At 33.1% G+C, this 19,729-nt stretch overlaps 1 protein-coding gene across 1 annotated transcript; it reads right to left on the bottom strand.

The window, feature by feature from the left end:
* Window positions 1–5,467: 5,467 nt before the first annotated feature.
* On the bottom strand, window positions 5,468–18,898 carry LOC149065715 (dynactin subunit 6-like). Its single transcript, XM_089253722.1, has 5 exons — window positions 18,778–18,898; window positions 14,226–14,290; window positions 11,794–11,899; window positions 9,385–9,649; window positions 5,468–6,426 (listed from the first exon to the last, which is right to left on the bottom strand). Exons 1-5 carry the CDS (start codon window positions 18,792–18,794, stop codon window positions 6,328–6,330), a joined length of 552 nt encoding a protein of 183 aa, XP_089109848.1. The 5' UTR covers window positions 18,795–18,898; the 3' UTR covers window positions 5,468–6,327.
* Between the last annotated feature and the right edge of the window lie 831 nt (window positions 18,899–19,729).

Below are 19,729 nucleotides of genomic sequence, written 5' to 3'. Positions count from 1 at the left end.
GTTCAGGTGTCAAGTAGACAAGTAGAATTAAATCTGGCTTTTTTCGGTTAAGTAGGCCCAATGTGCATTCACAACTTGATTACTTACGTTAGAACAGATTTTAGTACTTGACGACTTATCTACTTAATCACTTGACTACTGAACTACTTGACGCGTGTAAACGGGCCTTTATACAATCGTCATTGCCAGGAGGGACCATGAATGTGATCACTAGCAGGGCCATAACTATAATTTTTGTGGGGAGGGAGCAAACATGATTTTGCCGCCCGCACCAATGTGAAATTCAATGATTTTTAAAATGGTATTTTTGTTCCCTCCTAAAATTTGCCGCTCCTTAAACTTTGTCCCCCTCTAGTTCCTGCCCTGATCACTAGAGTATCATGAATATATAATCACTAGTGTGAGGAAGGCCACCGATGTCAAAAGCAAAAATTGAATAACTCTTTGTATAAAAGGATGAGAGCGTTTAGTGTGTTTTTCTTAATCCTGAGAATTTCCTGTGTGCTTGTTCTTGTAAGCATATAAGCAATTTGATATAAGTGATCATTATAAAATATTTATGAATACCACTATTAATATATATATTATTCATATAATATACTATATATATACAGGGTGATTCCATAATTCCCTTTGCCACATTTTATTGGTGAACTGTTGATCCTAGAAGCATATGTACTTCCTATCATATAAAGTATCTAAATCACGTGTAGAAATCAGATACGTCATTCATGTTGCAAGGGGTTATAGAGTTATTAAAATTGAATTTTAATACAGACTATTAAAAACTCAGGCCTGAGTTTGGTCTTGTTGTCCATGTATGGTCCTGTTCATCACACGAGCTCTAAGGAAAGAGGATTCGTTGCCTTTGTATAGTCTAGTGCCCTCACCCAGCAAGTGAGAGGACGTAGGTTCGATTCCCCGCAAGGGTAGTTGGATTTTTTTTTCCTGGAATTTATCTCCACATCAGCCAACTGTCAACACCTCCACAGGAAGTTTCTAACAGGGATTGTGAATGCATGGAATATCTTACCCCTTATGTCAACTAAAATTCTCCAACAACAGACGTGTTTAAAAGGCAATATTATATTCATAGTGGGCAAAAAAATGAAGTTGTAAATACTTAGATGAATGACAATCATGTTCATACGGTCTTGGCATGTTATCCTTTCTTAAAGTTTAGTTTTTGTTATCATTCTTAACTTTAGGTTGCTGTATTTCAATTCAATGGGGATACATATTTATTATGGACATTGTTTTTTATATATACTGTATTATAATTTTTATCGTATATGCTCTGTATAAGCCAACCCCTCCCTCCAATATACAAATTAATTTTTGAACAAAAAACTCAGCTTTCACACAAGTATTGTAGGGTATATCTTTTTTTATTGTCTTTATTTTACTTTTTTCCAGCCACCTTGTTAGGCAATTTGCCTGTTGTGGATTAGATTTTGAATTTGTATATGTAATATGTATCAAAAATATTTTTCAGGTGAGAGGTATGTTTATCGATTCGTATCAGATCCTGAGATATCATGTGCAACAAATTACAAAGACTTTCATAACGAAGGCAGTGAAGCGCAAAAGAATTGCATTCTGTATAGGTCACAGGGTTCTCCAATCAATGCAAGCCATTCGAACAATTCCTACAGCCCTGCTACGCCCCCATATGGTATCCATCAAGCTGAGGTATCACCGCATTGCTATAAAGAACAGCACTCAACTGAATATCAACCACTGAGTAGCTTACGAGATTTAACAAGATCTCAAATGAACAACAATGAACGAAGGGACTTTGAAGGAGGTTGTGATTTTTAGTTTGCACATTTGTTTCATGAAAAAAATATGAATGTAACTTATCCCATATTGTTGTGCATTATAATGTATCCCACTGTTGAACTGTGATTTGTCAAAAAAAAAATTGCCACAGCACACAGTACTAATATTCTGAAATCAATATATATGTAGCTGAAACATATCCTGAAATTTGAATAAAAATTACAGCCTAAGAATGCAAAAAAAATTGGTTTCACTCATGGACACAAACAACAATATCAAATTTAAAAAAAAAATTATACTGTTGAAATGAAAAAAATAAAATAAAGTAAGAATGATAAAAAAAACAAAGAAACTCTCGCCTTAACGTATCATTCTTTGAAAAAAAAATGAATATAAGTAAAGTATAATTTTCAAAAACACTTCCAAATAAACATCCTTATCACAAAATTTAAAATGTGCAATGCACATAATTTTATACCGTAGCAAGTTCTTCCCATCAATCCTTATACAACAGTCATCCTAATTGGAACATTTATAAAAAATGGGAATAGATTGTTTTGCATAAATCTAACTCAGGTTTATCTGAATTTTTTATGTTTAAAAAAAATCAACCTATCACACTATACTGGTTATGAAATAAAATTTAAAAAAAAATCCCAAGTCTTAATATGTATCCACATATACTATATTCATGAATTCATTTTACATTTCCAACAAATGAGACTTCATCAAATGCCAAAATACTAATTGTGTTTAGGAAAAATTGCTTGGCCAGTTGGCAAAATGTGTATACACACTTTTATCAACATTTTATTTATTTCTCATATTATTCTGATATTGTGTACATTGTTGTATTATTTAGTATAGATCAAGGGTACACAACTTTTGACGCACAACGTAAATGTGCCTCTCCCCCCAGAGTTTCTATCCAGTCTGCAAAAGGTGTTCCTAAAAAATTATCAATCCAAACAACAAGATACCATCAAGTGAACCAGTATGTAGCCATTAAGCATTAGCCAACATACATATCTGAATCCAGCTCGCATCCCACAGACGGAATAAGTTGTGCAATCCTGATTTCGATTATTTTAATACAGTGCACAGCTAATTTAATGTAATCATATCGGGACTCTGGGTTTCTAATAACAATAACCAATCCAGAAGCCAATATGATGACCATACATCTCATTTCATTGAACCAGATGTATGAAAATGGGATGACTTGGTTTTTCTTTTCTGCATAACCGGTTCCAAAAAGTTCAATCTTGCCTTTGTTTTTCATATTGTTCTAAAATAGGATTCTCCTTCCCCCCTTTGAGCTAAAATCCTGCATTTTTTTTTATTCAGCGATTGTGAGAAGTTAGAATGCAACTGTGTCTAATGTTTCACAAATTATTATATTAACCTTTTTGTAATATGTAAGGTATATTCCATAGATCTCTGAGAAAGTCTTTCAGGCAAAAACTGTGAATCTAGACAACCGAAACAAACTGACTAAGAAATTAAGGTTTTTTTTCATCTTACATTTGCACTGAAGTGCCAGAAAAACTGGTACAGGTGAGCATTTGCAATAAAGGAGAAAATCAATTGATTAACATATCTTGATGCAGTTAGTAGTGCCTATATAAGACAGCAGTTAGCTAGGGAAGCTGTTAGATTGGTTTCTGCTGCTAAAATGGCAGGTTATTACAATTTAAATAACTTTAAACATGGCTTAACAGTCACGCTCGTGAGATGGGTCACAGCATTTCTGAGGCAAATATGAAATTTGGATTTTTGAGCACAACCATCACAAGAGCATACCGTGGATACAAAAAATCTGGAAAATCATCAAATCTCTAACAAAGGCACAGGCGAAAAAAGACCTTGAAGGAACAATCACCAAACCACCAAAGGACATCTTTTCCGATCACTTACACCCATTCATCTTGTGTGTATTCCGACAGGTTTGGACAATTCCAGTAGGACAATGAAACACCACACACATCGGAAGTTGCTACCAAGTGGCTCCAGGAACTTTCTTCTGACTTCAACATCCTCCATAGACTACCCAAATCCCAAGACATGAACATTATTGAGCACATATGGGGATACCTTGCATTGTTATGGAATTGTAAACTGCTTTGAGAGAATAGTGGTGTGAATTACCTTCGGGATACCTTCACACATTAGCAGAGTCCATGCCACATCATGTAACAGCATTTTCCCAAACAGCTCACTAAATGTACATAATGCTTTAAAAATCATTTCAAAACTGATCTTTTTTTTTTTGTTCCAGCATCTTTTCTTCTAGTATGTTCAGTATCCTTCAATCAACAGATGTGGGCTATTAGTAATTGTGTTGATATCTAATAAAACAATGTTTTTCAGTTGGGCATCTTTTTATCAGCCACCTCGTTGGGCATTTTGCCTGTTGTGGCGTTGTATTTGTATTAGTATATGAAAACATTTCTGCACAGACTTTTTTCTTATTTTATTTATTTTTTAAAAGAAAATAATGTTTAATTTTTGATATGCTTCTCAAAAATACTTATTATTGCAACTAAAACTAGTTTACTTTTTGAAACCTGTACACTAATATTTCAAGCATTACTACTGGAAGAATCACCTTCCTATAAAATATTTTAGATTTATGATAGAAGTAAATATGTTTGAAATTAACATTTAAAAAATATATATATAAACTAGAAGTATAGAAATTCAAAATATATTTATAGATTTTATCAACACGTAACCAAGAAATTTTTATTTTCAGAGAGTCCGAATAATGTCTCAATGCTTTATCTTTACTGTTGGAATACTAGATTTGGTATACCTTTCATGTCAGTTATGTCACTAATTTATAAAATTACTTGAACTGATAAAAAAAAACAAGTACAGTTTTTTTTGTGATGAAAAAAAAGATTTGATAGCTCAACTCATTTTTATCGGTCACATTTCATATTAATAACTTTAATGAACATTAGTCTAATTATTAACACATAAATTAAAAATCTAAAGGAGTAAATAAAAGTTTAATTTAATATTTTGGAACTTTTTTATGTCAATTCCCTATTATAAAAATCTTATGATTTCCCTTCTTAAGATATGGTCGAGAAAAAAAACACTAAAAATATTTTGTATAAAACAAATTTTGTATCAACTGACAAAATAGTGATTTGATTATGTCTAACAAAAAATATTCAAGTTGTATTAAGTAAAAATTTATATAACACAAGTTTGCCTTGACAAGGTTTGACTGTACTCTTAACCCCTTTATTGCTGTGAAATTTTGCATAAAAATTTTACACAATTACACACTCTTAGTGTAATCCTATGGCTACGGAAGAAAATATTTTTTTTTCTTTCTGATCTGTTACCCATCCAACATTTCTCTAAAATTTAAGTTCAGACAAAGAATAAGAAAATAAATCTAAAACTGGTGTCAAACACTTCTCACTTTCTTCACCTACAATAGGCAGCTGTTATCCCTGTGATAAAATAAATGAATTTACAAGGTTTTTTACAAAAATTCTTACAAGGTAAATGAAAGTTTCGCTTTTTGATGACATTTCACTGTCAGTTGATTTCAATTCCATCTCAATATTGGCACTCAAGTATAATCAAGAGCATGGCTTCCATAAGGTTAATAAGCTCTGAATTGATTGTATGTTAATACAAACAATATCACAAACTGACTTCAGAAAAGAAATGAATTTTTATTCTTCCAAAAAAAACATGAGAAACAATTCAAAATAACTATCACATTTTTAGAAAAGTATGTTTCAGTACAAGTTAAATAAAGAAATGTATAATTTATTACACAAAATTAAATAATTTATGAAACTTGATTAGAGAACATATTGTGATGAGTGGGAATGTCAGTTTAGACTAAAACAAAGAATTTTGTTATTTGAGAAAAACCCTGTAGTATATTAATTTAAAGAAATACACCAGATTTGATTAATTTCTATAATGGTGTGGCATTTATTTGTCTCACTAAACAAAAATTTTAAAAAAGAATTAATGACCAGTAAAAGTTAAAGAACTAAAACAACACAGGAGAAAAAAAATATATGCATTTTTGCATCTCAAAAGTGTGACTTGACTAAATAATTATAAAAACTGACCAATGAAACTAATATCATTAAAAATAATCAAAAGAAATTTATTTGAAACATTCTTTAAATGTAAACTTCAGAAGGAACTCTCACTAGAACTGATGTTTTCAATCCAAAAGTATCCTAAAACTTATCCATAATACAAAAATTATACATTTATGTCTAAAAAAATATGATATATAAATAGTTGCATGAAAAAAATGTTGAATGGAAATAATGAACGAAATACAGTTCCTCTCTCTCTCTTCCCATAAAATTTTCACAAATATTTATCACATCTGAATATACAATTATGAGCATTAAGGGCCATATTCATAACTTTGAATATGGTAATAAATATAATTTCAGTATAATGACTTGCATATCAGCAAAAGACTCTCAGCTAAACACTCTCATTGAATCAGAACATAAACAGAATATATTGTTATAATGAAATTAATATGAATTATGGTATTATGGTAGGTTGCTCAGGTTTTGGAATCTTTTTCAGGTAATGATAATTCGGCAGTATTTTAGTGAGAAAATCCAACTGCAGTGTCTGGGGCTGCAAAAAAAATAAAAAGACTTGAAACCTTTTTGATTTACTTAAACTTTGCTGCTCACTCTGATCTACTTCTCTTTAATTTCCAATTTTCAAGACAACAAAGATTAAGTTCATCTAATCTAATGAGGAAATATGCATATATATCAGCATATATTGTGCAAAATAAATAAATAAAAATAACTGACACAGTTTCAAATCTACCAAAAGATGTCAATACAATAATTTTAAGTTTGACATTAATACAGTGAAATCTGCATAAGATAAAACATAAAGGAACTGAAATAATTTTCTATTTCAGGCAGGTTTTTGTTTTCTAAAAGTGCACATCAAAGCACTAATCATCAACAGAACTATCTTTTGATTTTGTTCAAGACAGGTGTCTATCTCAGAATTTACAACTATAATTATGTTTGACATTATAAGTTTTTCTCCCAGTTTTGTGCCTAAAAGAACACATTCTTACTTTTCAAAAGAGCCAGAAAGGGGAAAATTTACAGGCCATTTCCCTTTGAAACCTGAAATAATTTGTAAATGGCGAGAGCTAAAGCCATGAAATTTAGATGTTGGTATAGTAAAATGACTACACCAATCAAGTGCAAAGAAACGGCAACACCCTTAGTGGCAGATTTTGGAAATTAGAAATTTAAAGTTAGAAACAGGGAAATAAAGCCAAACTTTTAATTACAAAGTTATAGAACAGTCAGTTAGTTGCTGTATGCTTCGACCATGTGAAAACCTCTATGGTAAACCACTCGAAATGGTCAAAACTGATAACTAATTTAAACACCCCAGAGCAGTTAAAAAAGGTTGTATGTGAAGCTAAAAACCCCCCTTAGTTCAAATAGGTGTAACCCTGTTTAATAACAAAAATATTCTGATGATTGTTAAAAATAAAAATTGATTTTCATTTAAATTTAATATGAAAGAAACGGTAAAAACTATTACTATATCAGTTTTAAGACCATTTCAATGTATTTCACTAGTTTTTGGCCACTTTTTACAAATTTTGACCACTAAAAACAACTTATGACCAATGTCCTAGTAAAAATCTATTTTGACTGACCAAAATTACAACTCTGATTCTACAGTGTACTAAAGTTATCCTTTATTTGCGATGGAAGAAATTTAAGAATTAGAATAATGTTGTCAGTATGCTACTTAGAGAGAAATGTGCTTATTGAATGTACACTTCCCAGATAAGGAAAACAATTTACTCTATAATTAGAGAATTAACATTTGAAGGTCTGTAGAGAAAGAAAAAATACAAATAAATACAAATTCAAGGGTACAAAAGGTGAAATGCCCATGAAAAATATGGATGCAATCACAAAAAATATGACAGCAATCACTTAAATGCACTCAAAAAATATTTTCTTTCATTTTGTATCATATTAAAAAATGAATAAGTAAATTTGCTGTATGCCTGTCCAATTTAGCCAATCAGAGCAAAACTTCCAGAGTTATGTTGAATTTACAATCACATTTTTAACTTTGGGAAAGCTGTGTAATTATTCTATACAGAGTGCATAGGTACTAGCACGCACCACATTTTACTGACAAACCATTGATCATAGAGGCATACTTCTAATTAGAAAAGGTATCCAAATAAACGTGTAGAACACAGATGCACCATTCATGTTGCAAGGGGTTGTATAGTTATTAAAATAAAAAAAAATTAACTTCTAATGTGAACACCCAGTGCTCAAAAACAAAATGAGAAAGTTGTTACCCTGTCTCTCAAAAATTCCACATTTCTAAGTGCCTGTATTTTTACAGTTTAATTCAAATATCTCAGTCAATATTGCACATAGAAACATGGATTTTTTGGCATCAGGAGAGACATGGCAGCAACTTCCTCATTCGGTTTCTGAGCACAGGGTGTCTGCATTAAAAGTAAATTTTTTTAGAAATAAAATACCTTTTGGGTTTGATAATATGATTGAATAATCGACGTTTGCGTGTACCTAAAATTCCAAAACAAACACGGCTATAAGCGTTTCGGAACTACATGAAGTTCCTTCATCAGTAGCAGAAAGAAAAATATTGAAACTCCCGCTATAAGGAGTTTCAATATTTTTCTTTCTGCTTTGTTTCTGCTACTGATGAAGGAACTTCATATAGTTCCGAAACGCTTATAGCCGTGTTTGTTTTGGAATTTTGGGTACACGCAAACGTCGATTATTCAATCGTATTAAATTTTTTTATTTTAATAACTACACAACCCCTTGCAACATGAATCATGCATCTGTGTTCTGCACATTTATTTGGATACTTTTCTAATTAGAAGTGAAATGTGCCAGTAAAATGCGGTATGCCTGAGTGGCGCAGTGTTAAGATGCTTGTCTTCTACTATGAAGGTTACCGTCAAGGTCCATGGGTTCAAATCCAGCCAAAGAACATCAGAAACAAGTTCTTTACCTGGGGCACCTACCAATAGATGGCACCTTCATTTCCCCCCAACTCCACTGGTTGGAAGTTGCTGTATGGTGATATATGACCAGAGTTGGTGTGTGGTGATATGTGATGGTAGCTATGCAATCCTGTATGTATAGATGTTGCATATGAAATTTTTTATACACACATTCTATAGATATTCTTCATGTGATCTCATTCATACAAATTTCATTTGTGTATTTAAGTAGACACAGACTAGAAACTCATTATTTAAAATCATAAACTTTTTAATTTTAACAGAATTAAAATTACCTCATTTGGAACATAAAACACATAACAGTCAGTTTCAATCTAAATAGAAAACTTTTAAAAAAACGTAACAATACAGATATTTTCTGTGCAACACTTACATATAGGTGGACATATGATGGAAGTCATGTCACTCCTTTTTTTATGAGTCATTATCAATCAAATTAGAGGAAATTAGATTCACCCTTATAGCGTAAGCTGCATTGTTACAAGACATTATTTGCTCATAATTTAAGCATTAAATATAATACTTACAGCAGGTTTCTCTGCTTGCAAACGCCTTTCACATTTGGAGCCAAATATAACTGTGTTTTCAGGAATAACCTCATTGGATGTCACATTGCACATAGCACCAATAACACACCCTGAGGTCAGATTAGTATGTCGACCAACATGTGACTTTGATTCAAGAACATTATTATCACCAATCTGCAGTGACTCTACATAGCAACCAACTTCAAAGACATTATTATTGCCAATTATCATAGGATGTATTGTTTCACCAGCCTCCTGTAATTTTCTAAAATAAAAATAAATTCAAAACCTTGTGCTAGAATCTTTAATCTATTTAACTGCATGTCAAAATATAGTGAAACATTTATAGACAGCTACCTCTACTTAACCCCCCTTTGTGGTCAGTTTTTCTCAGAACAAACAATAGAGTTCATATGTATAATACTGAATCCACATACATCCTGGGGTCATCTCTACAGATGGTTGGCATCAATACCTTGAAAAGTTAATTCCAGGGAATCCATTGACTTTTCCCCTGAATACAAAGCTCAGTTCAAAAGTAAAAAAAAAAAATTGTGAAGGAAAAATTCAAAATACAGGCATCCCTCACTTTACATGATTAATTGGTTCCGCAGAATAATTGCATAAGATGACATTGCATAAAGTGAGTTGAATTTAACATGGATGAAAACAAGAATGGGGGGGGGGGGAAGGAGCTTCACAAAAGAATAAAAAAAATAAATTCAACTCCAACATCAAAATACATCATTTTTGTGAATGTATTGATTATTTATATATATATAAACTTACACATAAATCTTACAAATATATGCCATGCGGATGAATATAATTAATAATTTTTACTTCTGACTGTTCTTAATTGATGGACTGGTTCTGGTGAGTTTGTATCTTTATCTCCTAGAGAGCTTGGGATGACAGCTGATAACTTTTTAATGAAATAGTCAGGATCCAGATGAAAAGATACATTCTTCATCCGTACAAAAACTGTTTTACAAAAGCCACAGAATAATGAATATCATTCACAAAAATGACAACCATTTTGATCATGTTTTAAAATTTTAATTGCATTGTCATTGTTTTACCAAAAGATGTTCATTGGCGAGCTTTGATGAGTTTAATTTAAGCGTTTTATCCATGTTTATTTCTTCTACTGTAGATCCTCAAATACAACAGATTTTACCATTCCAACAAAATCAATCATGTCAAATCTTTAATTTGTATGCTAATTTTCAGAAATGAAATCAAAGTTTGGAATAAATTTCATAGGTTAAAATTTCTTATATTGTTTTTCAAAATTGTGTTGCAGTGAAAACATGTAAAGTAAGGGATACCCGTACAGAGACCCCAAGGCAGAAGATGTGAAATCTGTGACGTACGTCACAGAAAAATCAGTGCGACTGCAGAACAATCTGAAGGAATTATAAGAAAAATGCAGGCAACAATATTATATGGGAATTTTTACTGCAGAACATTTCCAGTCAGTCGAGGGCTTGTTGCAGAACAATGCAAAGTATTCTTTCTACTTTGGGGTACACAGGAAACTAAATTTTTTTGTTTCACAAGATGAAAATTTGTCTTTGCATAGATTTTTTTTATTGAAAATAACCAATACACTGTACAGGAAGAAATGTTTTTATAATTGACGACTTATTGAAAATGTCATTCATATGCTAATGGTCAAAATGTACCAATTACTTGATATATATCAAACATATCAAATTATTTTTTTATGCACTCTGACATTCATTAATACAATATATATATTTTTTCAATTGTCAGAAATAATAATAATAATAATAATGTTGTCATTTCAATTTGGGGTAGTAACGGCAACCTCAAAGTAAATAGCTTTTAAAATTTTATGTTTCGAGTGCGTTTATGCTCCTGATAAATTTGACCTCGATTTAATGAATAAAAAATTGTCTGCTTCTTCTGATTTGTTAAATCAGGGTTCGACTACATATTTTTTCGGCAACTCAAATTAGACATAGAGAAGGAAAGATGATGAAATTTAAATGTCTCTTTTCCCATTTTAAACATGTGAGCAAAGGATAGTTCTTGTCAACTTTTGTGGCTTAAAAACTAATTACATTTCATTCACACAAGGTTGGACTGAAATCTCAGTCTCCTGCTCAAGATGTGTCAATGTTTTGTTAGCTAGTTGATGGTTCTAAGTTGAAAAAAGATCATTATAATAAACTAATATCAGTCATACGACTGTTTGCATACACTACTTTCAATTTAAAATCTTTTTTATTTGGTTAATAATATTATTTTTACGTCACATCTTATTTTTCCTGTATGGTTTTGGGGTGGAGGTTTTAATCATTAAATACCATGGATGAATACAAAACTGGTCAAAACCTTGAAACCTGTTAACCCTGATCAGAACAAAAATTAAAAGCTTACCTGTTTCGAATTACAACTTGTTCTTCAATCAGGTTGCTCTCTCCAATGAAAATAGGTCCACCTTCAGCAAGTATTTGCGCTTTTGGGTGAATGACAGTTTTGTTACCTGATCAACAAAATATGTGGGATCATTGATCAATTGCACAGCAAGATTTTCATTCAACCACAAATACATTATTCCCAAACAAACAATTTCCATGCCATTAAACAAGGTGTGGAAGCAGGGACTTTTAACTTTTGTGTTTCATGATACCCTCATGCCAAAAAAGATGGACACTGACCTCTTTTCAGAAGTAAAAAATAATGAGTTAATTTTTTTTCTTATATAAGTTCATCAATCCACCCCCCCCCCCCCCTATCTTTCCCAGGACCTCTGGCAGTGTTAGAATTGAAAAATAAAATTCACTGGTTCCCATGGACTAGTGAATACGAGAACCTACTGGTCCACTAAATGAAAACTGTTCTAAATAATAATAATTAATTTTCCCAAATATATTAGCATTTAGAAGAGTGATATACCACTGGGGAGGGTGCAAAAAGCCATAACAAATCCACTGCGGATCTGTGATTCTCCCATAGGAGACTCTTCTGCAATCGATATATCACCTTGGGAAAGGGTAAAGTTTTTCACTACTGATTCAGTGGGCCACTACAATTTTTTTTCTCTGTGGTCTAATTGTTTAATCAGTGGTCTCAGACCAGCGGACCACCAATGATTTCAAACGCTGTCTGGTTAGAATCCTTGGTATGAAGGGAAGTTGTGATATCCAGCTTTCTTATTATTGTCTTCAACCTCAGCATAGAGTCCATCTCTAGTAAATAGCAGACTGACAGCTAATTAACAGCTTGAGATGTACAATGACACTTTTTTTTTTGTTAGATAAGATTAAACTTTTTAGACTGAATGCAGGATATGAATGGGGTGTAACTTTTTAGAAAATATCGGCATATACCTTTAATCCCCCACTGATGATTCCTGATGTTTGCCCACGGTCTTATTGAATACCAACTGAGTCAGCTTGGACCATAGCCCCCACATCCTGAAGTGGGGCCCCTCCCCAGGCTTGGGACAAGAGACCATGGGCAAGCATCATCCGACCCTAAGACAGGCGAGGCTGCTACGTGTGTTCAAAAAAGTCAATGCTCAATGTGTCCTGCAATTCACGTCAAGTCTCACAAATGGCTGCATTCTTCAGTCATTGTGAGACTTGAAACCCCCTAGGTTGGAAATATTTGGCAGGGTTCTGAACCAGATTTTCAAGGGCTTCATCATATAGAGAATTTATAACGTGGAAAAAACAAAAAATGATGAGAACAAGGGCTGGAGCCTTGTCAGCCCCCACCCTTGTGGGGAGGAAGCATAGCTTACTTCTTATAAAGTGGACTCATCCTTTCAATCCATGTACATGAAAGGACTTCATTAATTCAGAAGCTGGTCATTTAGTCATAAATTAGTTCTTTTGATAAGGAAATAAAATTTGGATTTTATATGCCTGATGAACACTTTTGTGTGATTAAAATTCATCAAAATTTTCCCAGAACCAGTTACTGGTTTCTATGAAGATGGAATGCAATGGTTAGAGCACATTTCGGAGCCATAAATGGTTTGGGGCAAGAAATTCTTGAAGTCAATCATAAAGTGATTTTCAGCAATCAAAACACTGACGCAGTTACAAAGTGACAGTGAAAAGAATGATGAGTGCAGTTTAAACAAATGAAATTCTAGATAAGTCTAACTTTGCTAAACAAGTCTACCTTTTGAATACATAATAATTTACATTTTTTAATTTTTAATACTATTACTAAAATGAACATTAAGGTCTTATAGACTCCACATGCTCCAATTAGAAAGTAGTTGCCTTGTCTCCCCAGTTGCCAACAAAAAAAATTACATGTTTCTAAGTGCAATATTCATTGAGATATTCGAATTTGAAAAACTGAGTAAAGTTCAGAAAAAACTGCATTGAATGCGAGTAAAACAGTTTAGGGTTTTTGTTGGCCTCAGGAGAGACGGGGCAACAACCTTCTAATTGAGTTTTTGAATACAGGGTGTCCATATAGAAAGTTAATTTTTTTATTTCAATAACTATGCAACTCCTTGTAATATGAATGATGTATCCGAGTTCTATATGTTATTTGGATATTTCTTCTAATTGGAAGTATGCCTCTAGGATCAACGGCTCGCCAGTAAAATGCTGCACATGCTACCTATACACTCTGTATAGGTCTAAAAATTTTCCATCATGATAAAAAAAATCAATATCTTACCCATTTTCTATTGTGTTGTTTTTCAAATATTCCACGTTTTGGTAAGAAGCAACTTTATTGCGGCACATAAAAAGTGGGGGAAAATCATTTTTCAGTTTCATTAAGTCTTTTGACAATCATAATATAGAAAAGCATAAGAAAATAGAAGAGCAGGAACTACTTACCTATTGTGATTTCTCCTCGCAACTCACAGTCTCTGCATGCAACAGGAGCTGCAGACATAGCAGTTCTACGAAAATTAAAAATCAAAGAATTTTATACCTTTACTTTCATTAGCTATGTTTTTGTTAAACACAAATGGTTAAACATAGAAAAATCTACTACTTCCAATAAATAGCAGGATAGACCCTATAAAATGTGATAAGTGAATATAATGAGAGTTTTTTATATTTAATAAGCAAATTTAATACAGACCTATCACAAAAATTAGAACTTAGCCTGGTTTTAATTTATACAAAAAATTTACATGCTTTTAAGACAAATAAAATTTTAATTGGTCGACTGGTCAACATGTTTTGGCTCTACAATGGAGAGCTGTCACCAGGACCTCGTAGTCAGAAATCACACAAATGAGTCATGAAGGAGTGATGTTTATGTTTGGTCGTTCGCCTTTGTATTTGCTGAGGCTGAGTGGTCTTTGGATGTGAATTGAACGACCTGTAAATGTCATTCAATCCATTACAAAGACCAAACTTAGCTCGGCTCTTCGTTTTTGTTTTTTGCAAAAAATAGACAAAATCCAAACTTTTTGTGATACCATTCTATTTTATTTTCTCACATGATGGCTCATTCCCACTTCCCCCATGATTGAATTTTTAAATCTTATAATCTTATTCTAAATTCCATTGCATACTTTTGCACTGGGATAATATACAGGCAAATGAACTTATTACTGTATTTTGCTGCATGTAGTGAAAAATAAATGTAGATTCAGCCATATGCAGTAAATACAATATTCCTACTGTATTATGTATTTGATTTTCTTTTTCAGCCAGATGCATTTTTATTGCAACATTATAACAAAATGAAAGAATTTTTTATTACATCAATACAATATAAAATTTTCCAGAGAAGCTAAACTTAATTTTTTTTAAACCTTTGCTATAACAACCTCCCAATATAACGTCCGTTTTCCGTGGAACGAAGGGAATCGTTATAGCAAGCATCGACTGTATGTATAATGCTTAGGAAAAAAATATTATCAATAATAAAATAAGAGTATCAATTTTGCTTGCTGAGGAACTAAGCTTCCAGGGACTCAAAATAAGCTGATTAGAAATGTAAAAAGATCAACTCAATGTCAATGGCCTCCAATTAATCATTGTCCCAGAGATCCCTGCAATTCATGCTACCGCCCTGGATAAAATTGATATTTTGATCAATAAATTACTAAAAGCTATAGTTATTGCCGGGCCAGATCTTGAATACCTGCGAACTATGAGGCCGCAGAAGGCCCAACTAAAAGGGACCAATATTTTAGGGCACCAAGTGAAGGGAAGGGGCAATTTCTTATCACCAAAATATTATTCGCTTACACTTGAAAAATGTCCAGAAACTGCATTGACTTATGATGATATTGTGATTGTAAAATACACATAATATTTTTTTTTATCAATCCTTGCTTTTGACAAGGAAAAACTCTTCATTAACCTGTTTGGGGTACTTTTGGGTGAAGAATGACAGCCAACAATGTTTTATTGACATCTATCTAGTGGCAGTCTTGTGCAAACTATGTTCCAGCAATGATCTCTTGCTTTTCCCAGAGAAAAAAACAGGCCAAAGTATATTTTTTCAACTTTTCTGGGGCTTCATAATCCCCTTTTTTGTGTTGATAGACATGATGCCATAAATTCCAAAAATTTTATGCTGTCTTCAGACACAAGGAACATGTCTGGTGTTTTGTTTTTTTCTGACCCACACATGAACTGGCTGTGACAGCATCACCACAGCTTCCAGTCATACACAGGGCCACAACTGGCTAATTGCATTGGATTGCATTTGTGGGGGGGGATTGCATTTGTTCCTCACTGCATTCATTAATCGTTAATTCAATTTTTTATGGGTTTTTTTTTCCACATTTTCCACATATTTTGATTGATTACCTCCTATTTGATTTTATGTAATAAATTGCATTTTTTATATAACTGTATGTGCTCTTCATCGGAAATCTTGAATTGACCCCTGAAAAAGTGGTGATATCTTGTATGCAAAACACAGTTGCCATATTGGCGCTGACCGCGATTATGGAAAATTAACCCAATAAAAGTCATCATTAAATTAGGGAAACACTTTTTTTGCCTGGAAGTAACATAGACCATTATTCTATCAAACTCCTATGGGAAGGTAACTGAAAAAGGCAATGAATACACTGGCGACATATACCACTGTTCCTATTACATAATTCATGATTGCAGCTATGAAAAGGGGTATAGCAATGACAATGAAAGCGGCATTTACGTTATTCAGTCAAAAACCTGATTTCGCAAAAAATGTAACATAGACCGTTATTAGATCGAACCCTTCAAATGCTATTTTGAATAGCATCTATGAATCTTTTGAATATAATCTATGATTGCCGGTGGCATTTCCACAAACCATAGGAGTGATCCAATCTTTTAGGACCTTAAAACCTGGGGCTGTTTAATCCGTATTTATTTTTAGACACTGACGGATAATAGAAACTGATAGCTAAACGAGTGACGATTAATTGAAGTTCTACTGTATCTACTAAATTCAGTAACTGCTGCATTCATGTTATCAGGACAAATTACATGTACAATAAACGTTCCTTTCGTGGACACCAGAGGGACAAAAAAATTCGTCCGTAAAAGAGAGGTGACCGTTAATCAGGGGTTTTACTGTATTTCATTATTCACCCTATAGTCCGTTTCAGGTTAACTTTGCAGTGAAGAGGAAGCTACGAGGGAACCGCATCACTCGTTGCTATGACAACGAAAGCCTTTTAACCTATGTATCGATGCGCTGCCTCTGTAAGGTATGGCTGATTCTCGCCAATCTCGCAGAAAAAATTTTTTATTTACGTGTAACGTAATGCTTGTAGAAAAAATTGCAGTCCGTTAGTAACATTAGTAATTAGCTAATGAAAAAAAAACCATCGTCGATACTTTCAGAAATTAAAGTGCGGTTTTTGAAATCATTTTTTTTAATTGAAAGGTATCTTAGTAACTCCTATTAACCCGGTTTTCACGTTTGAATTTGGGAATAGCCCCAAAATAATAATAATAATAATGATACAGAAAAATTTAGAATTCTTTTACTCAGTTTTCTTGCCAAAATTTCCGTCGCTCACTCACTTGAACGCATATACGTTGATGCCACTTGTTATCACTATAGTTTTAGTCATTTTTTACGGATTCCCATTCTATGGAATCCTCACTTGAAGTTGTAGAACTATCGGATTCTCTATTACTTATTAATTGTTGTTGCTCCAACATGTGTTCCATCAGGCCATCTGAATCCAAAATTCCTCTTTTTTTTCAATAACGTGCTTTATGCATTATTGCCAAAAAGAACGGAGAACGCTTTAGTGTGTCTATCTCTGGTGAAAAAAAAGATACAACTGTCACAGAAGTAAAAATATACTGCACGCCTAAACCATTGTGGGTCTCTCTCTCTTGCTTATTTATATTATCTGGAGAGACACTGAAGGGGCATCTGGAGGAACAACCTCTGCTGTGGGGGGAAAAAATGGCATTGGTGTGGGTGAAAAAGAGACATTACTTATGTCAACACCCTCCGCTATCGGCTATTGGAATTCAGAAACCACCCATATCCTACGAACATGGCAAGAAATAGATAATTTAAAAAAAGGGGGGGGGGGTGCCTGGAACCTGGGAAACTAAAACCCGGACCCTTTTTTTTAAATAAACGGATCCGGGCATGTTGAATAACTAAATATTCTATGCATTAAAACTAAAACCCGGATCCTTTTTTAATAATAAACGGATCCGGGCATGAAAAACTCTGTAGGTTCATTTTAAATAATAAACCGATAAAACAGAAAGCATGGCAATGGATGAATAACTAATAAATACAGCGAAATAATAAAACAGTATGATACAACCTGAGCAGTAGATAATCCAAATGACTCGAGCTAGAGCTAGAGAAGGGAGGAATAATAATCAGAGACGCACTGGAAATGGAACAACGGCTGTTTGGAATTTTTGAAAAAACGCGGTGAGCAAAAGAAAAATCCTGTTTGGTGAAGCCAGCGCCATCTAGTATCACTCAACGAAACCGGAAAGGTGTTAAAAAATACGGCAACCCAGAGAAGCATTATGACGGTCTTGGCGACTTATCGCGAGGAAAAAGTCGCCAAAGTCGTGGCGGACCATACTGCATCTGTTCCCGAAGGAATACACTCTCTACCTTTCTCTTCACAGCAAAGTTAACCTGAAACAAACTATAGGTATATCCACATCTTTACTACGCTATTGAAATTTATATGAAAAAGAAATAATACCAGCTGTTGAGATTTTGGTCTTTCTAAAAAATATTCTATTCTATTTTTATAGCGAGTGCATACCATTGGGTGCTTGGAACGGAAATAGCATTAAAAACCATTTTTATGTTTCGTTTTCCAGTGGAAACAACTGGGAAGAAATCACTCAAAAACTATTATTATCCGACACAAAAATGACAGCCCTGATCAATAATATACGATTAAAATGAAATATAAATTTTGATAAATTTTACTTAGGTTTTGCAGCCATCACAGTTTCAGATCTTTTTCTTGTAACGCTTGCTAGGAACTATCTCTTGTGTTTATGTTTACAATAATTACCACCATTGCAAACCCTTCACCAGTTCAGTTAAGTTTTGACAAGAAAGAGGAGGTAAATGAGGTAATTGATTTATTTGCGGCAAACTATTACCAAATTACCATGGTGGTTATCAATTCATAATCATCTAGAAGAATATAACTAACACAAACATAGGTTAAATTTTTTGCTATAATGAAATAAATGAATATTTTTTTCATTCGGTATCAGTGAATTTTAGTCAAGATCCACTGCAGTGACCATAAGTCCCGTTTATTTCGGGACATACAGGGACATATTCGGGACATATTTAGAGAAAAAGGACTTTAGCGGTTCTCAGTTATTTTAGCTTTTGACTATTTTGCTTATTTTTGTCATCCTTTTTGGTGATAATTGGCAATGTCCCGAATTTATCCTATATCATGTATTTTCCGGATAAATATGGTCAGTTCTAATTGAGGTAATTTTTTTTTTGATCTGGTTTTTTCATTTCATCTGAAGAACGGGTCTTTAGTGAACGATCTTTACAGGCTTGAGATCAAGATCACTTGTCATGTGTCGTTCTGATGTTATATTGGCGGGTAATTTCATTTTATTATTCATCGGGAAGCGGTGATAGTAACTCGTGGGAAAAATTGGCCAAAATTTGCGCACGTGGGAAATTTCTTAGCATTTGTGAAAATTTTTGAGAGCTCATCAAAATAAAAATAATTTTTTGAAAAAAAAAATAAATGCAGTGAAAAACACACGTTTCTATTGTAGAAATACTTGACTGTGTTTTCCCCGGTAGATCGCAGCACAGTTTTCGGAATATGTTTACAAAAATTATTCTAAAGGGAAATTTCTGAAGGAAAATCTCAACGAGAGGGAGTCACTAAGAATTGATG

This window comes from Pholcus phalangioides, unplaced genomic scaffold (assembly GCF_987345545.1).
Source record: "Pholcus phalangioides strain wild (caught in Gottingen) unplaced genomic scaffold, Ppha-v1.0 ptg000039l_1, whole genome shotgun sequence".
Classification (NCBI taxonomy): Eukaryota; Metazoa; Arthropoda; class Arachnida; order Araneae; family Pholcidae; genus Pholcus; species Pholcus phalangioides.
The sequence above is the reverse complement of the archived record's forward strand: the minus strand, read 5'-3'. Positions and strand labels throughout refer to the sequence as shown.